The sequence below is a fragment of the Drosophila miranda genome (assembly GCF_003369915.1).
Source record: "Drosophila miranda strain MSH22 chromosome Y unlocalized genomic scaffold, D.miranda_PacBio2.1 Contig_Y10_pilon, whole genome shotgun sequence".
In the NCBI taxonomy this organism is placed as follows: domain Eukaryota; kingdom Metazoa; phylum Arthropoda; class Insecta; order Diptera; family Drosophilidae; genus Drosophila; species Drosophila miranda.
This window is the reverse complement of record NW_022881593.1, coordinates 51,952-70,593: the sequence shown is the minus strand read 5'-3', so window position 1 is coordinate 70,593 and position 18,642 is coordinate 51,952. Positions and strand designations below refer to the sequence as shown.

At 49.6% G+C, this 18,642-nt stretch overlaps 3 protein-coding genes and 1 long non-coding RNA gene across 6 annotated transcripts; 3 read left to right on the top strand and 1 right to left on the bottom strand.

Annotated features, from left to right (window-relative positions):
* The first annotated feature begins 4,762 nt into the window (after positions 1-4,762).
* Positions 4,763-11,356, top strand: LOC117189263 (kinesin-like protein Klp61F). The gene is made up of 3 exons (XM_033394440.1): positions 4,763-4,834; positions 10,977-11,029; positions 11,089-11,356. Exons 1-3 carry the CDS (start codon positions 4,763-4,765, stop codon positions 11,354-11,356), a joined length of 393 nt encoding a protein of 130 aa, XP_033250331.1.
* Positions 11,357-11,553: 197 nt separating this feature from the next.
* Positions 11,554-12,857, bottom strand: LOC117189258 (kinesin-like protein Klp61F). Its single transcript, XM_033394437.1, has 3 exons — positions 12,675-12,857; positions 12,315-12,615; positions 11,554-12,202 (listed from the first exon to the last, which is right to left on the bottom strand). Exons 1-3 carry the CDS (start codon positions 12,761-12,763, stop codon positions 11,645-11,647), a joined length of 948 nt encoding a protein of 315 aa, XP_033250328.1. The 5' UTR covers positions 12,764-12,857; the 3' UTR covers positions 11,554-11,644.
* LOC117189262 lies at positions 12,794-13,456 on the top strand. Its single transcript, XM_033394439.1, has 2 exons — positions 12,794-13,020; positions 13,105-13,456. Exons 1-2 carry the CDS (start codon positions 12,806-12,808, stop codon positions 13,454-13,456), a joined length of 567 nt encoding a protein of 188 aa, XP_033250330.1. The 5' UTR covers positions 12,794-12,805.
* Positions 13,457-15,033: 1,577 nt separating this feature from the next.
* LOC117189260 lies at positions 15,034-16,435 on the top strand. 3 transcript variants are annotated; one of them, XR_004473337.1, is made up of 4 exons: positions 15,034-15,538; positions 15,613-15,742; positions 16,016-16,152; positions 16,226-16,435. It is a non-coding gene; the product is annotated as an uncharacterized LOC117189260 (long non-coding RNA). The 3 variants fall into 3 exon arrangements; XR_004473336.1 differs by lacking the exons at positions 16,016-16,152; positions 16,226-16,435 and adding an exon at positions 15,812-15,934; XR_004473338.1 differs by lacking the exons at positions 16,016-16,152; positions 16,226-16,435 and adding an exon at positions 15,812-15,934 and having other exon boundaries at positions 15,613-15,757.
* The last annotated feature ends 2,207 nt before the right edge of the window (positions 16,436-18,642 follow it).

The following is an 18,642-nucleotide window of genomic DNA, read 5'->3' as shown; positions in this document are numbered from 1 at the left end:
CTCTCGGTAGCATGCTCTGGTCGCAGGCGCCTTCGATTGCGTCCGCCAATTTGGTCGCCATATCCTTGGCTCCGTCTGCATCGTTTGCAGAGTAGCTCTCAAGGGCGCTTGCGAAGGCTTGGGCCCTCAGCGTGTCCTGGCGGTACGCCTTCCCATGCCGGAACGGGGTACCTCTCGATCGGGCAAGGGTGCCCAGGGTGCATAGTATGGCCTCGTGGTCGCTGGCAGTATATAAGACGCTGATCCTCCATCGGGCGTGCCGGGCCAGCGGGCTGCTGGCATAGGTGAGATCGATGATCGACCCTACACCTGCCCTGCTGAAAGTTTGTTGGGACCCTTCGTTCAGAAGGACGACGTCCAGAGAGGCAAAAGCCTCCAACACCGTGCGGCCTCTGGCGTTTGTACGGGAGGACCCCCATTCCAGGGCCCAGGCGTTGAAGTCGCCTCCGACTACGACGTTGTTCCGTCCTCGCAGATCGCAGCTCAGCTCGTCCATAATGCGGCTGAAAGTCTCCAGTAGAAGCTCCAGCTGTAGAACCATATGCCGCCTACATACCCTCGGACGAACCCGTCCGCCGACTTGGTGTCGCGCAATTGTGGCGCGTCGACGCCACAGAGCCACAGGGCCGCTTTGCCAGTAAGGTCCGTGGCCCAATCGCTGCTACTGCCCACCTTATGTGGCTCGCTGAGGAGTGCCACCTCAGAGCCAAGCTCGCGCACCGAGTGATTCAGCAGCACCGGTAGCACCTTGGGAGTCCATCTCTTTCCCGGATCCTACATATGGTCCATCCGATCCTCACCTTGCCGCCTTTCAGGACCGCTTGGCCCAGGGAGAAGGGCAAGCTGACCACCGCCAGCTGAGCCTCCGCGTAACCGCGGCGCAGACTGCGGACTCTTACTCGACCCTCGTCAATGTTGAATTGGCGAGTTAGAGCGGCACAGATCTCCTGCTCCGTCGCGAGGGAGTCGATGTCCCGTATCTCCAATATGACCACCTTCGAGTCTTCCGTCATTGCGCGCACAGACGCTCCTTTTCGCTGCCTTGGGCGCGTAGGTGGGGTTCCCGGCTCCCCCATTATACCTTCGGCCACGGATGGCTGGCTAAGTTTACGCCACGGTTCGGTTTGCGCTGCGGCATCTTTCCTCCAGACGGTCATTGTCTGCTGCTCCTTGTCTGCGCTGCGCGTGCTCTGTGAGCATTTCGGGCACAGGCCTTGGGCGTCGGAGCCTTCCTGCAGCGCGCTTCTACCCGCTGCAGCCTCTTGGCTCGATTCGATGATGTTCGAGTGCAGCTCCTTCATGCGCACGAACAGTGCTCTGGTGGCCATGTTGATGTGGCGCGTATTTTTGTCCATCATCCTGGTCTGAACCTCATCAAGGATTTTTCCCAGCTCCGAGAGGTTCTCAAGGCAGGTAGCCTCCTGGTGGGCCTTGCTCTTCTTGGGCGGCGTTTGCCTCTGGGATCTTCCCGGGCTGGCTGGGTCCCGAACCCTCTTGGGGGTCTCCCTAGAGTCAAGGTCCCGACTCTGCGCCGCTGCTGAGAAATGAGAAATGAGATCGAAAATTCAGAAAGTGCAGTGTTGCAACACGTAGTCAATTGAGGAATAGATAAAGAGAAAAAGGTAAACAATGCAGGTGCTTTGCGTGGAAAATAAGAGGAAATACACTAAATAAAAAAGAGACAAGCACTTGCAGAAATAACAATACAGATAAGTAGTAGACTGGAGTGAACACGACAGAAAAACAGGTAATAAAAGAGATACTACACTGGAACAAAGACTAGACAAAACAGGTTCAATTGATTTACGTTTACAATATTACAATAAACATAACAATTTAAAATAATGTCTATATCTTTCTTATAATTACAGGGAAGACAAGAAACAGCGGAGCATCGGCCGGCATAGCAAAACACAATGCTTGTAAAGACATTGCGTTGCATATCGGCCGACCCCGTCGTCCCCCCTGGTCGACGAAATTGGCGTCATCCGAAGTCGTCAGAAGTAGGTGCAATTAGCACCTCGTCGTCGTTGTGGCTGTGGCTGCCCTCTTGGAGAACCAGTGGCACTGGTCCGGCCACCAGCTGGGAGCCAGGAGTAGACGGCACACATATTACTGTGGCGACACGGGTCCGGCCGCCAAAATGAAATGGATGTGAGTGTATGTGTGTTCGCCGGCAATTGTGGCCCTAGTGTAGAGCGAGTGGCACTGGTCCGGCCACCAGCTGTGGGCAATGGCGGACAACGACACACCTACTCGAACGGCACAGGTCCGGCCGCCCAAGTGTAATGGGTGTTTGTGTGTGTGTGTCTGAATGGCTGGCGGTAAGTATTTTGAGAGCCCTTTTTAATCGTATGTGTGGCTGATGGATTTTTCCTTTTCCAGGACCATAGGGCACTCTGAATGCCATGGCACTGGATCCGGCCACCAACTAAGGACGATGGCGGACACGACACACCTACTCGAACGGCACAGGTCCGGCCGCCCAAGTGTAATGGATGTTTGTGTGTGTGGGTCTGAATGGCTGGCGGTAAGTATTTTGAGAGCCCTTTTTAATCGTATGTGTGGCTGCTGGATTTTTCCTTTTCCAGGACCATAGGGCACTCTGAATGCCATGGCACTGGATCCGGCCACCAACTAAGGACGATGGCGGACACGACACACATAACTCGAACGGCACAGGTCCGGCCGCCCAAGTGTAATGGATGTTTGTGTGTGTGTGTCTGAATGGCTGGCAGTAAGTATTTTGAGAGCCCTTTTTAATCATATGTGTGGCTGATGGATTTTTCCTTTTCCAGGACCATAGGGCACTCTGTATGCCATGGCACTGGATCCGGCCACCAACTAAGGACGATGGCGGACATGACACACCTACTCAAACGGCACAGGTCCGGCCGCACAAGTGTAATGGATGTTTGTGTGTGTGTGTCTGAATGGCTGGCGGTAAGTATTTTGAGAGCCCTTTTTAATCGTATGTGTGGCTGATGGATTTTTCCTTTTCCAGGGCCATAGGGCACTCTGAATGCCATGGCACTGGATCCGGCCACCAACTAAGGACGATGGCGGACACGACACACATAACTCGAACGGCACAGGTCCGGCCGCCCAAGTGTAATGGGTGTTTGTGTGTGTGTGTCTGTTTTTGGCTATTCTAGCAATCACCAACGCACTGCATTCGATTTGAATTTGTCCGGCCGTATGATTTTGCAAGTGTGTATGGCAGCATTTTTATTTGTTTATGTTTTATTTAATGGCTTTGATGGCGGCAGCGTCCGTTGTTCGTTTTTGTTGTGGCATGCGGGGGAGATGCATTTGTCATTTAATCCAATGCAGTGGCAGAGATGTGTCCAATTAGTACACAGCGTTCCAGGATATCTGGTTGTCAAGATGGTACCTCATGATGCGGGCGTAGGCCTTAATGTCATCCATGGAGTCGTCATCTGTCCACATCTCATCGTCATCATTTTCTTCATCCAATTCAGGATCCGTCTCTGGAATGGCGGCTGGCGTTGGCCCTAACGTTTTTTGTGGGGGCTGTGATCGTGGTGGTTTCTTTGACCGCCTGGCTGCTGGAGCTGGGGCAACCACTGTTGCTGCTGCCATTGTTGGTGGATTTTCCGATTTTTCTGGAACTGCTGGAGTTGCCGTCACTGCCTGGGATGGGATGAGCGAGGTGAGTAGTGACATCATCACTTCCAGACTCTTTTCCAATCGCGTCATCCTCTGCGTATTCTCCAACAGTGCCTGGCTGCAGGATCCCTCGAAAGATTGGCGTTTCGGCTGCATCTTCTGCCGGGAGCGGATGTTGGCAAGCTGCTGCTGCTGCTGTCGCTGTTGTTGTTCGCGCTGCGGCTGCTGTTGCAGCTGCTGTAGCTGCTGCTGTTGTGCCTGGGGAAGGCTCAATGGCTGCTCTGGACGTAGTCGCCCAGTGCGTGGGCCAGAGGCAGCAGGCGTCTGTTTTTTTGTCTGTATTGGCTGCTGCTGCTTCTGTTTCTGCTGATGTTGTTGTCCTCTTCGTCGCCCAGGAAAGGAGACATTGAGTGGCGTCCATGCTGCCTGCTGCTGCTGTCCGCGCCAGGGATTGGCTGGCGTTTGAGCTGGCTGTTGCTGCTGCTGTCGGCGCCCTGGATGTGCTGGTGTTGTTTTTGCTGGTGGCTGCTGCTCTGGCAATGGCTGCAGAAGCGAGCTGCGCTTGCGACGCAACTCCTGCATGGCCACTCGGTGCGACAGAAGGCGGCCCCTTGCTGCCTTGAATGCCGGACATCCCTTGTAGGCGCTAATGTGGGCGCCCTGGCAATTGGCGCATTTAGGGGCGTCTGCCCTTGGCTTGGCACATGCCGTGGACGCGTGGGCACCCGCACACTTCATACAGACGAATGAACGCCTGCAGTAGGTGCGGGTGTGCCCAAAAGCCTGACATCTGTGGCACTGGGCTGGGTCCACCGGCTTGGCCTGCCTCTCAACGATCACCAACTGGTTGTCCAGCTGGGTTAATTGGAGGACATCGTGCTGGCTTTCATCCGGCGTGGGGGCTATCTCCAACTCGAACTGGTCGAGTGGCTGTCCATCGGATCTCGCTTTAATGGCTCTAATAAATTTAACTGAATAGCCCAGTTCGGCCATCTGATTTGTTATTAGTTGGGTGCTTGTGGAGTGGTGGAGATCTCGCACGACGATCCGTAGCCCACGGTCACTCTTGTGCTTGTGTGTGTAGTGGCCAGTCATCGCCTCGTTGCCGCCGCCATCGCCCAGGATTGCCATGATGGCATCCCTGGTAGCCGACGTAGCCATGTCGCGGGCCTGGATACGGACACCATTGCGGCTGATGAGCTTGGTGTGATAGCTACTGTTGCCCACCCTCGGGTCATTCTGCAGCTTGTCCAGAATGGGTATAATGTCGGGGACAGCTGGCAGAATGATGGGGGGGGGGGGGGGGGGGGGGGGGGGGGGGGGGGGGGGGGGGGGGGGGGGGGGAATAATTGTCGTTGGTTGGTGCTGTCGCTGCAGCATCCGAATTTGTCTGGCATTGGGCATACTCAGGGAGGGCAGGTGGAGCAGCCCAACGCCGCCGCCGCTGCTGCTGTGGGTTCCTGTGCCGCAACTATTAGTTGAATTTGCAGGTGAGTGAGGTAGAGGAGCATTGGCAGTGGCAGGGGCAGGGGCAGGGGCGGGGGCAGGGGTTGTCCGCTGATGTTGTTGCTGGTTTGATTGTTGGTGATGGTTTTGAATTTGGGGGATATGGGATTTGCTTTAAAAGAATTTAATTCCATCTTTGTAAACACTCAAGAATGTGATAGTGTTAACACATGTAACAAAATCCATGTATTAGATAAATTTTTAACTAAGGGTAAAGAAGAATACTCGAATGAAGAAATAACGAGGGGGAACGTTGTGAGTTGCTGCGGACACCGCAACTCTACAGTTATACCCGATACTAAGTCAGTATGGCTCTCCTCCGGCAGACGCCGCTAATATTGAACCACACGAAAAAGAGTGCGTGTGAGAGAGACAGAAAATCAGTCTGAGCGTGACGTCGGGCGCTGCGTAGCCACTGAAAATTGATTTCTTGCTTTTGGCTACAAAAATGATCCGATCTGATCCAGATTCAGCAATCTGATAGATATGGTCATTATCTATGATTCTGCGTTTTTAGTTTTCTCGAATGTGCAATCTTGTGGATGCAACAGATTTTCGTCTTTTGTGGGGCGGAAGGGGGTGTGGCGAAATTCTGAGATAAACGTTTTATAGTGAGATCTATCAGAAGTGCGGATACCAAATTTGGTTACTCTAGCCTTTATAGTCTCTGAGATTTGTGGATGCCCCAGATTTTCGTCCTTTGCGGGGGCGGAAGGGGGTGTGGCGAAATTTGGACACGAAACGGTCAAGGTCCGATATCACAGGAGTGTGGATACCAAATTTGGTTGCTCTGGCTCTTATAGGTTCTGAGATCCTTGAACTCATATTTTGCAATTGGCAAAGCCGACCATGAAACCTGTGTGTTAGAGAGAGACAGAGCGAGAAAGAATGAAATTGTTTTCTTGATTCTGGCTATAATCATTATACGATCTGGTTCAGATCTTGCACTGTAGAAGATATGGTCATCGCCGATTCTGCGTTTTTGGTTTTATCGTATCTTTAAAAATGTGGATGCCACAGATTTTCGTCCTTTGTGGAGGCGGAAGTGGGCGGGCGAAGTTTTGAAATATTTTTGTAGCAGTGACATATCACAGAAGTCTGGATCCAAAACATCGTTGCTCTAGATCTTATAGTCTTTGAGCACTAGGCGCTGAAGGGGACGGACGGACGGACGGACTGACGGACGGACGGACGGACGGACGGACAGACGGACAGACAGACAGGTCTCAATCGACTCGGCTATTGATGCTGATCAAGAATATATATACTTTATGGGGTCGGAAACGATTCCTTCTGGACGTTACACACATCCACTTTTACCACAAATCTAATATACCCCAATACTCATTTTGAGTATCGGGTATAAAAACTATATTTTATGAGATTCTGAACAAGTACAGAAAGGACGACTGGAACATTCTATCAACAGATGCCTCAGTTACAGAAAGTACATGTGGCGTAGGAATAGTAGAATGGCCTAGTGGAAATATCCACAAGTACAAAATAGAAAACAGATTATCCTCAGTAGGTGCCGAACTCGTAGGCCTTAAAAAGGCCTGCGAACTATGTCTTAAATATAATTACAAAAAGGCTTTGATTTTAAGTGATGGATTAGGAGCTATTAATTTAATTAAAAATAAGAATACGGACTCGTACCTAGTGAACCTAGTGTACCTATTCACAACATAATTAACCAATCAGACATTCAGAAACTTGACATTCTATGGGTCCCTGGTCACAAGGGTGTGGCCATCAACGAAAAGACTGACATAGCAGCAAAGGCTGCTACAAGTGAGGGGTTTACAATAAATATAAAATACAGCTACAAGGAGGCTCAAAGAGAAATTAGGAACTTTTTAGTATACAAATGGTATGAGGACTACAGGACGAAGTGTAGGACGAAGGGATCCAGCCTCATAGACATATTTCCAGACATACCCAGTAAACCCTGGCATTTTTCTCTTAAATGGAATGCTAAAAGCATCAAGACCATTAACAGACTTATGACGGGACACACATACGACAAAGTCTTCCTACACAGAATCAAAGCAATTGACTCAAATATCTGCGAAACGTGCAATGTAACTGAATATGCCGAACACCTGATCTTCGATTGCCAAAGATTTGCCGGGCTCAGAAGGAAATTCAAAATCGTTAAATATTATAACAATTTACATCAATTATTAATAAAAACGAGGGGGAACGTTGTGAGTTGCTGCGTACACCGCAACTCTACAGTTATACCCGATACTAAGTCAGTATGGCTCTCCTGCGGCAGACGCCGCTAATATTGAACCACACGACAAAGAGTGCGTGCGAGAGAGACAGAAAATCAGTCTGAGCGTGACGTCGGGCGCTGCGTGGCCACTGCAAATTGATTTCTTGCTTTTGGCTACAAAAATGATCCGATCTGATCGAGATTCAGCAATCTGATAGATATAGTCATTATCTATGATTCTGCGTTTTTAGTTTTCTCGAATGTGCAATATTGTGGATGCAACAGATTTTCGTTCTTTGTGGGGGCGGAAGGGTGTGGGGCGAAATTCTGAGATATACGTTTTATAGTGAGATCTAACAGAAGTTCGGATACCAAATTTGGTTACTCTAGCCTTAATAGTCTCTGAGATTTGTGGATGCCCCAGATTTTCGTCCTTTGCGGGGGCGGAAGGGGGTGTGGCGAAATTTCGACACAAAACGGTCAAGGTCAGATATCACAGGAGTGTGGATACCAAATTTGGTTGCTCTGGCTCTTATAGGTTCTGAGATCCTTGAACTCATATTTTGCAATTGGCAAAGCCGACCATGAAACCTGTGTGTTAGAGAGAGACAGAGCGAGAAAGAATGAAATTGTTTTCTTGATTCTGGCTATAATAATTATACGATCTGGTTCAGATCTTGCACTGTAGAAGATATGGTCATCGCCGATTCTGCGTTTTTGGTTTTATCGTATCTTTAAAAATGTGGATGCCACAGATTTTCGTCCTTTGTGGGGGCGGAAGTGGGCGGGCGAAGTTTTGAAATATTTTTGTAGCAGTGACATATCACAGAAGTCTGGATCCAAAACATCGTTGCTCTAGATCTTATAGTCTTTGAGCACTAGGCGCTGAAGGGGACGGCCGGACGGACGGACTGACGGACGGACGGACGGACGGACGGACAGACGGACAGACAGACAGGTCTCAATCGACTCGGCTATTGATGCTGATCAAGAATATATATACTTTATGGGGTCGGAAACGATTCCTTCTGGACGTTACACACATCCACTTTTACCACAAATCTAATATACCCCAATACTCATTTTGAGTATCGGGTATAAAAACTATATTTTATGAGATTCTGAACAAGTACAGAAAGGACGACTGGAACATTCTATCAACAGATGCCTCAGTTACAGAAAGTACATGTGGCATAGGAATAGTAGAATGGCCTAGTGGAAATATCCACAAGTACAAAATAGAAAACAGATTATCCTCAGTAGGTGCCGAACTCGTAGGCCTTAAAAAGGCCTGCGAACTATGTCTTAAATATAATTACAAAAAGGCTTTGATTTTAAGTGATGGATTAGGAGCTATTAAATTAATTAAAAATAAGAATACGGACTCGTACCTAGTGAACCTAGTGTACCTATTCACAACATAATTAACCAATCAGACATTCAGAAACTTGACATTCTATGGGTCCCTGGTCACAAGGGTGTGGCCATCAACGAAAAGACTGACATAGCAGCAAAGGCTGCTACAAGTGAGGGGTTTACAATAAATATAAAATACAGCTACAAGGAGGCTCAAAGAGAAATTAGGAACTTTTTAGTATACAAATGGTATGAGGACTACAGGACGAAGTGTAGGACGAAGGGATCCAGCCTCATAGACATATTTCCAGACATACCCAGTAAACCCTGGCATTTTTCTCTTAAATGGAATGCTAAAAGCATCAAGACCATTAACAGACTTATGACGGGACACACATACGACAAAGTCTTCCTACACAGAATCAAAGCAATTGACTCAAATATCTGCGAAACGTGCAATGTAACTGAATATGCCGAACACCTGATCTTCGATTGCCAAAGATTTGCCGGGCTCAGAAGGAAATTCAAAATCGTTAAATATTATAACAATTTACATCAATTATTAATAAAAACGAGGGGGAACGTTGTGAGTTGCTGCGTACACCGCAACTCTACAGTTATACCCGATACAAAGTCAGTATGTCTCTCCTGCGGCAGACGCCGCTAATATTGAACCACACGACAAAGAGTGCGTGCGAGAGAGACAGAAAATCAGTCTGAGCGTGACGTCGGGCGCTGCGTGGCCACTGCAAATTGATTTCTTGCTTTTGGCTACAAAAATGATCCGATCTGATCGAGATTCAGCAATCTGATAGATATAGTCATTATCTATGATTCTGCGTTTTTAGTTTTCTCGAATGTGCAATATTGTGGATGCAACAGATTTTCGTTCTTTGTGGGGGCGGTAGGGGGTGGGGCGAAATTCTGAGATATACGTTGTATAGTGAGATCTAACAGAAGTTCGGATACCAAATTTGGTTACTCTAGCCTTAATAGTCTCTGAGATTTGTGGATGCCCCAGATTTTCGTCCTTTGCGGGGCGGAAGGGGTGTGGCGAAATTTCGACACAAAACGGTCAAGGTCAGATATCACAGGAGTGTGGATACCAAATTTGGTTGCTCTGGCTCTTATAGGTTCTGAGATCCTTGAACTCATATTTTGCAATTGGCAAAGCCGACCATGAAACCTGTGTGTTAGAGAGAGACAGAGCGAGAGAGAATGAAATTGTTTTCTTGATTCTGGCTATAATAATTATACGATCTGGTTGAGATTTTACACTCTAGAACATATAATCATCTTCTACGATTCTGCATTTTTGGTTTTATCGTATCTTAAAAAATGTGGATGCCACAGATTTTCGTCCTTTGTGGGGGCGGAAGTGGGCGGGGCAAAGTTTTGAAATATTTTTGTAGCAGTGACATATCACAGATGTCTGGATCCAAAGCATCGTTGCTCTAGCTCTTATAGTCTTTGAGCACTAGGCGCTGAAGGGGACGGACGGACGGACGGACAGACGGACGGACGGACGGACGGACGGACGGACAGACGGACAGACAGACAGGGCTCAATCGACTCGGCTGTTGATGCTGATCAAGAATATATATACTTTATGGGGTCGGAAACGATTCCTTCTGGACGTTACACACATCCACTTTTACCACAAATCTAATATACCCCAATACTCATTTTGAGTATCGGGTATAAAAAGAGCCGCTACATCTCAGAGAGCTGGCAATCTTCATCAAAACTGCTGACTTAAACTTTTGACCCCTTTTTTCTTCATCATGTTATAAAGTAATTTCAGTTTATTTTGTAAAACAGTTAAGTAATTTTCCTCTTTTTTTTTATATACCGACCTGTCAAACTCGCCAAACTACATCACCAGTATCTGATCAATGTGGCTTCAGTGCTACGATCAAAATTCCGATCATCCTTGAGATGATTTAAAACCAAAAAAAAAAAAAAAAGTAATAAGAACATTAATAAAGTACGCTTCAGGGTCACACTAAGTGCCCTGAGCAAGTTTACAAATCAAAAAATCACATCCCCAATGTTGGACAGGCAGATGAGCATCAGCGGGATGCCGACGATGGCATAGAAATCGTTGTCACCTTGCCCCAGTCGGATTTTAAGGTCTTTTAAAGCTTTATTTAGCTGTCACAAAGTTGAAAAGAGTAAACGTGTACATTTCCAAGTGCTGGAAACAAAAGTTTCACACCATATTTTGGGTGGCATCATTTTTACGCGTTAAAAAGTGAATTTTCAGCAGCAGCAGGCACGCAAATCGAATCAAAACATTCAGGTCTATGTGCGCGTTAGGTGAGTGCCCCATCTACGGGTAGTAGATCGCCCAATAAGTACGATTTCCATCCCTGCAGGCCGCTGAATGCACGCGAGCGATGCATACGCTCCGCAGAGGTTGTGGATGTGCTCAATCCACGCGAGATCCTCACACGCCACACCCTCGACTCGAAATTGACGAAGAAGTTTACGTTTGATCGGAGCTTCGGCCCCGAGTCCAAGCAATGCGATGTCTATGCGGTGGTGGTGTCGCCCCTGATCGAAGAGGTGCTAAGCGGCTACAATTGCACGGTGTTCGCGTACGGACAGACGGGTACTGAACAGAATAGAACAGACATAAGGTGAAAACTGGCACAGGGAGAGCTTTTGGTCGTGGCTCACCCAATTCCTGGCTCAGATGCTGCTTGGAGGCCGCCTGCTGCTCCAAATAGAGACTCAGGCTGCCGCTGTACTCCTTGAGGACCGTTTTCTTGGTTAGCTTCTGATTCACTTCTGGCTTATTCTGGATATTCTTCGCCCGATGCGCGTACTCCAGCGTGCTGAGTGTATCGTCAATGTCCTTGTGCCCTGGCGAGATGGTGGCAATGATCGAGGTCTTTGTCCGGCCGCCCAGCGACTCCTGCAGCAGGCGAGTCAGCTTCGATTCGCGGTACGGGACATGGGGGCCCGATCCACCAGAGCGGTAATCACACGGCCCAGCGTCAGGAGGCTCTGGTTGATTTTGACCGTCTCGCGCACGCGTATCCCCTTCTCGTTGCCCGCCTTGTAGACGTTCTCGCTGCCCGCCAGATCCACCAGATTGAGTTTTCCGATCTTCAGCATATCCTCGCCATCGATGCCGTTCTCACGAATGTGCACCACTATGGAGAAGACGGTGTGGCTGCGCGAGGACTGCGCGTTCATCAGGGTGGTCGCGGTCTTGCGTCGCTCCTTGCCCTTCTCCAGGAGCTTGTAGACATCGTCCTTGCTCTGGACAGTGATCTCCTCGAGGCCCTGGATGATCACCGAACCCTTCTTTGTGCTGTCGTCGAAGATGCGTATCTTTGTGGAGTCATCGGTGGAGAGGAGGTCGCACAGCTCCTCGTTGTACAGCTCCAGGTAGGAGATGCGCATCGTAAACTCAACTTCCATCATGCGGAGTTCGTCGAAAAGGTGACTCAAGGCACGCGGTATGATGCCCACATCAGAGTCCTACAAAAGGGCCAAAAGCCAAAGACAAAAGGCAGGTAGAGCAGCAATTAACGTTTGAGCCGCCTCCCTCGTCCGATTCTAGGAATTAGAAAACTGGTTCCCCTCTACTCACATCTTCCCAAGAGGACTTCAACTCCGCGGTCTCATTCCCCACCATCGTGTGCGTCTTGACAGTACCCGTCTGTCCGTACGCGAACACCGTGCAATTGTAGCCGCTTAGCACCTCTTCGATCAGGGGCGACACCACCACCGCATAGACATCGCATTGCTTGGACTCGGGGCCGAAGCTCCGATCAAACGTAAACTTCTTCGTCAACTTCGAGTCGAGGGTGTGGCGTGTGAGGATCTCGCGTGGATTGAGCACATCCACAACCTCTGCGGAGCGTATGCATCGCTTGCGTGCATTCAGCGGCCTGCAGGGATGGAAATCGTACTTATTGGGCGATCTACTACCCGTAGATGGGGCACTCACCTAACGCGCACATAGACCTGAATGTTTTGATTCGATTTGCGTGCCTGCTGCTGCTGAAGTTGCAGGCGTACGTTGTTCGATGTGTCCATTTTACAGCACAAAACTCAAAATTCACTTTTTAGCGCGTAAAAATGATGCCACCCAAAATATGGTGTGAAACTTTTGTTTCCAGCACTTGGAAATGTACACGTTTACTCTTTTCAACTTTGAGACAGCTAAATAAAGCTTTAAAAGACCTTAAAATCCGACTGGGGCAAGGTGACAACGATTTCTATGCCATCGTCGGCATCCCGCTGATGCTCATCTGCCTGTCCAACATTGGGGATGTGATGGCCACGTCATTCCGGTGAGCCTCTGCGCACTGACATCTCCACAGCCGCGTGACTCTGCCGCTAATGACTCCACTCCACACCACTTCTCTCTTTCATAGTTTTCTCTACTGGCGCATCTGCTGCTATGTGTGCACGCGGACGGCCAAGCGGCCGAGGAATGCCCGCTCCAGGCAGCGGTCGGTGAGGGGACAGCGGTATGCCCGCTCCCAGCCGCTACCCTCGTTCCGTCGATCCATGAAGATGACACAGCGATCGGGCAATGACTCCGGGTTGGGTCCCTCCATGGGGCATGCCCATTCCGATCCGGAGCTGCGCATCATGGGGCGGGGCGTCGGCGGCGGCTACGATGATAGGGAGTTTGGCCACCGCAGCAGTGGAGGACGCAATCGCCGCCAGCAGCAGATTGCGGCACAGCCTCGCCAGCAGCGGCATAACATCTACGGGGTGTAGCGCTTGTAGCAGGGAATGCTGAGTTTTTGTGGCGCCATCTAGTGCTCAGAGTGGCAGGCGAACGACAGGTCAAGGGAAAACCAAAAAGTCGGTAACAGGTCAAAACGTCAGGCTATCTCTGTTGAAAATGCATCCAGGGACCTGTTAGAGGATTTGCCGCCAGAACGTTGGCGTCCCTATCGGCTATTCCCTCGTGAAAGTCCATTGAGTCGGTTGCGTATCGGTCCGACGAAAAGGAAAAACCAAGAATTTAGTGAAGAGAAAAACTCTAGGGAATCTAAATATCTAAGTCCAAGATTCGACTGCGAGATTCTTGGTTGAAGGCGAGTGGGCTATTCAGTCGTCAGAAGCCGTATAGCGCTGAGTCCGGTTGGGGTAAGTGCTGCGGGAAGAGAAGAGAAGGGCTAAAGGAGAATAAAGAGTTGTCCCATTTGTAGTCTTGGCGCTTAGTAAATCGAGTTAAGCAGTGCGGATTCGATCGTCCAAGGAAGCCAGCCAGCAAACACCAGCAGCCGCAAGCCTAACAAAGTGGCGTTTAAGCCTTTGGGATTGTCAGGAAAGCGCTCAGCCATCGGAGAAGCGAGCGTGGAAGCAGAGGGAGAAGACATTTGAGGAGCGCTCGGTCCCCCAAGCGGCTAGCTTCCCGAGGCGTTGGCGTCGGCACTTTAGTAGTCGAGCGCGACGCGGCAGATAAGGAGGGCCCGTCCCTTGGTCGCGAGCAGATCGGCGGAGAGAAAGTGTCGATCTAGCACCGTCGGAGATTGGCCGTTTGGCCTTTTCTTTGCTTTCGCGTACCTTTCACCTGCAGAAGCAGGGGAAAAGAATTTGTGCTGTTCCCTTTCGCCCAGGAGGTGGAAAGGAAACATAAATAACAGTCGGGAGAAAGAGAATAGAAAAAAAAGAGGAAGCAACGGATTGACGGAGTAATAGTATTCGTGTTTGTAAATGTGTAATTAATTATGATTTCTGTGCGGAGTTAATTAGGAGAGAGTTAGATTTGATTCCGGTAGTGGCTTCTCGTGACTCTCGCCGATCTGCAAATATGATTTCCCCCAACCTTGTGCCCATTTAAGTGTTCTTCCGCCACAGCAGCCTTAGGTATTCATCGAGGAAAGCGCTTTCGCCGATGGAGCCATAAACTGGAGAAAAGGTATGAGTGGACTTAAATTCTATTATTAATTTTTTTTTTTTTAATGTAATTTAATGCGAGTGCACGACCAAGTTGCGCACACTCGCCCGCCAGATTTGCTACTGGCGGAATTTATTTCAGCTTTTTCTTATTACCGTTACATTGGCAATTTACATTTAAGCTTAACTTACAACAATAATGTTTTTTGAATTTTTGCGGGCAATTGACATTAACATTAACATCTAGAGACATGTTTACATTCTATCAGTCTGGCAGCCCTATTTTGACATTCGCAACAATTGACGTACATTTATACAAACAGGTGGTCACAAAGAGATGAGTATTCGACAAATTGCAACATTAATGACATTTATAGACTAATTTAATTCTATTTATTTTCTATTTCAGGTACTGGAGGATCATCGTCGTCGTCTGGTGCAGTGTGGATGGCACAGGGCGCATCCGCCTCAGCGCTATATGTGCACGTGTGTGTGATGCAGCAGATCACGCATCTGCGGCATCAGAATTGGCAGAGGCTGGATCCAGAAGTTGGCGTGAATGGTGACTGGCGCGACTCTGGTCCGGCCGCCCACGTTGCTTCTACCTGGAGATCTGGGGATTGGCACTGGTCCGGCCAATCAGGGTGCGTTGACCAGTGGAAATGGCCGCAAATGAGTGCGGATTGGCTGCATCCGAGTGGCTGCTGGTCCGGCCACCCAGGATGCACTGTCGATGTAGATGGAGATGGAGCGCTGGCCAGAGTCGTCTGTATTGGCTGGCCTCGTCGTTGGATTGCTGCTGCTGTTTTGTGATGATGATGGCGTGACGTCACGGCCATCGGTTGACGGCAGCGTAATCGGAGAGGCGTCCAAATTGGGCCCAACTTGCAACACAATGTTGCGGTTGGTGGCGAGGCAGGTACTGGAGAGGCTGATCTGTGAGTGTACTGTCAGGTAAGTGTGATTAGTAGAAGTATTGGCTATTTTGTGTTGATGCGTGAATTGAATTGATGTTTTTCTTCTTTTAGCGGCAGCCTGTGGTCTGGATGTTGTTGGCGACGGCGATAGGGCCTTCAAATTTCGCCCATTTGGCAGAAAGTGGATGGTGAATTTGGTGTGGCAACTGCTGGAGAGGCAGCTCTATCGGAGGCGTGGCAGGTACGTATGTTTTGTGTGTGTTTGGACCATTTTGTGTTGAAGTGTGTATTGATGTTTTTCTCCTTTTAGCGGCAGCCTGTGGACTGGATGTTGTTGGCGACGGCGATAGGGCCTTCAAATTTCGCCCATTTGGCAGGAATTGGATGGTGAATTTGGTGTGGCAACTGCTGGAGAGGCAGCTCTATCGGAGGCGAGAAGGTACGTATGTTTTGTGTGTGTTTGTACCATTTTGTGTTGATGTGTGTATTGACGTCATTTTTGGTTTGTTTACAGTGGCTGCTCTGGACCTGTGCGGTGGATTGTCAGGAGCGTCGTCAATAAACCCTAAAATGTCGTCCAATTGGCATCAAATGTGTGGTGTTGATGACGGGGCAGCTGCTGGAGGGGTAGATCTGTCGGAGGCGTGGCAGGTACGTGTGATTATTGTGAGTTTTGTCCATATTTTGTTGGTATGCGAATTGACGTCATTTTGTTTTATTTCAGTGGTTGCTCTGGACCTGGGCGGTGAATTGTCAGGAGAGTCGTCAATATATTCTAAGAATGTCGTCAAATTAGCAGCAAAAGTTTGGTCTATTTGTCGTGGCATCTGCTGGTGGGGCAGCTCTGTCGATGGCGTGTCAGGTGAGGACGTATTGGTCATTTTTCGTGGTTATGTGAGTTAATGTTTTCCATCTGTTTTTAGTGGCTGCCTCAGGACCGACTATTGTGCTTATCAAAAGACGTCAGAGTAGAAGCTACCGTAGGCGTCCATGATCTCCTCCGCTATCTCGTCGTCAAATGAATCGTGGTCCGTCCACATGTCGTCGCCATCGTCGCTGAGTGCTTCGCAGTCCATATCAGAGTCCTCCGATTTTGCTGCGGCGTCAGGTTGTGTATTGGCGGCGGGTCTTGGATGTGTTGGTGCTGCTGCTGGTGTCTGTGTTGGAGGATTGGCCACTGCTGAGCCACTGCCCTTTGCTTCAGTCAGGTTTGTAATTAGTGTGGTAAGTTCTTGCAGTCTTTTCTCTAAATTTTCAATTTTAACGGCGTACTCTTTTAGCATTTCCACACACTTGCCATCGCATTGGACGGCTGGCTGCTGCTGATGCTGGGGATTTCTCGGTGTCTGAAAACGTTTTGGAGTTGGCTGCACCCGTTGATCGCGCTGGCATTGGCGCCCCTTGGCCTGTGGCTGGGAATGATGGCCGCGATGCTGGTGCTGCTGCTGGTGCTGCCGACCCAAATTGTGTCCGCGCTGCTGCTGTTTTGGTTGCTGCTGCTGCTTATCCCTTAGCTTCTGCTGGATCTTGGCCAAATGGTTTTCGGCCGGATTGGCTTGCGCACCTCGGCTATACAAGGGCCTGCGGGTGTTGGGCGTTGCTGCTGCAGCTGGTGTTGGTGTTGGTGCTGCTGGTTTGGCCCCCTGTCGGCCGCTTGAATGCTGCTGTTGCTGTTGGGGTTGGTGTTGTGGCCGCTTCTTTTGAGATGGCTGCTGCTGCTTGGGGGCGTGGATATGGGGCTGCTGTTGCTGGGAAGGACGACGACTGCTCTTCGGCTGTTGCCGTTCTGCCGCGCGTGGCTGCTGCTGCTGCTCAGCACTCCCAGACCGCAACACCCTGCTGTAGGAAGGCCTGCCATTGCCTCTGGTGACTCGGCTGCTGAGTTTGTGGACGTTGTTGTTGGTCAGTTGGCTGCTGTGGCTGCTGGCGTTGCTGTTGATACTGCTGCCGCTGCTGCTCAGCGATGAGCCTGTTTGCCCTTAGCAGACTGCGAGCCTTTTGAAGGCGGCACATCCTTTATAGCAACTCACATGCTTGCCGCTACAATTGGCGCATTTAGGGTCTTCCTGCCTGGGTTTCCTGCAGGCTGTTGAGGGGTGATCTCCTGCGCATTTCATGCATTTAAATGGCCGTCTACAATAATTTTTTGTATGGGCAAATTCCTGACACCGATGACACTGAGCTGGGTCTCGTGGCTTGGCTTGTCTCTCGAACGAAACGCATTGGTTGGCCAGTTGTTTTATGGCAAGTATTGCCTCATGGCCGCCATCCGCCTTGGGCTGTATTTCCACCTCAAATATGTTTAGTGGCCTTCCATTGAATCTATGCTTTAGGCATCGGATAAACCGGGCAGTATATCCGAGCCGTTCCAGCTCATCAGTTATCCAGCTGCTTGGCGTAGTGTGGTGTAAGTGCCGGACTATGACACGGTAGCCCCTGTCGCTGCGCGGCTGGTGTGTATGGAGTTGGGTGTCGTCTTCGGCAAGGGCATTCTGGATGGCGTTATACGTAGCCATGTCGTCACACTGGACTCTGAGTCCACTGTTGGCCATGGATTTGGTCGTAAATTTCCCTACGTTCTGATTGCTGTTCAATTTATTTATGAGGGGTACAATTGCAGGCACCAGGGGCAGGAAGAGTGTAGGGACCTTGGTGCTACGTATTGGCGGTTGAACGGGCGTTAAATTTATATTAATGGCTGGCTGTTGTTGCGGCTGATGAACCTCCGTCTCCATCTGTTGTCTTTCTGACTCCGTCATTTGTGGCTCCCTATGTTGTTGGACCTCACACTGTTGACCAACCGTCGGCGACTCTTGCTCTGACTCCATCTGTCGGGTCTCCTGATGTAGTCTTTTGGCAAATCGGCTCTTGAACATAGGCGTATTTAATGTCAGGCAGGCAATATCGTCATCAACCGAATCCGTTTCGATCGCCGCGCATCTTCGTTTGAGCGGCGAGCGAAACGAATTTGTAGTCAAGTTGGCCTTTGCTATAGGGGTAAGGGGCAGGGGCAGGGGCGGCTCATTATCCAACAGCGGAGGCACATTATTTAGCCATTCTTTTACATTGTGTGCGTCCGCCTGTGTCAATGTAGGTAACAAGCATTTTCTGCTCCTGCTAGTGGTGGTAACTTTTGCTGTC

Bases quoted from the DNA above. Each gene is read 5' to 3' on its own strand.
- LOC117189263 (XM_033394440.1), top strand. From the start codon at position 4,763: ATGGCATCCCTGGTAGCCGACGTAGCCATGTCGCGGGCCTGGATACGG. The intron at 4,835-10,976 runs GTGTGATAGCTA...GTGAATTTTCAG, and splicing joins CATTGCGGCTGATGAGCTTG to CAGCAGCAGGCACGCAAATC. The intron at 11,030-11,088 runs GTGAGTGCCCCA...CCATCCCTGCAG, and splicing joins CAGGTCTATGTGCGCGTTAG to GCCGCTGAATGCACGCGAGC.
- LOC117189258 (XM_033394437.1), bottom strand. From the start codon at position 12,763: ATGGACACATCGAACAACGTACGCCTGCAACTTCAGCAGCAGCAGGCA. The intron at 12,616-12,674 runs GTGAGTGCCCCA...CCATCCCTGCAG, and splicing joins CAGGTCTATGTGCGCGTTAG to GCCGCTGAATGCACGCAAGC. The intron at 12,203-12,314 runs GTGAGTAGAGGG...GCCCTTTTGTAG, and splicing joins TGAAGTCCTCTTGGGAAGAT to GACTCTGATGTGGGCATCAT.
- LOC117189262 (XM_033394439.1), top strand. From the start codon at position 12,806: ATGATGCCACCCAAAATATGGTGTGAAACTTTTGTTTCCAGCACTTGG. The intron at 13,021-13,104 runs GTGAGCCTCTGC...TCTCTTTCATAG, and splicing joins GTGATGGCCACGTCATTCCG to TTTTCTCTACTGGCGCATCT.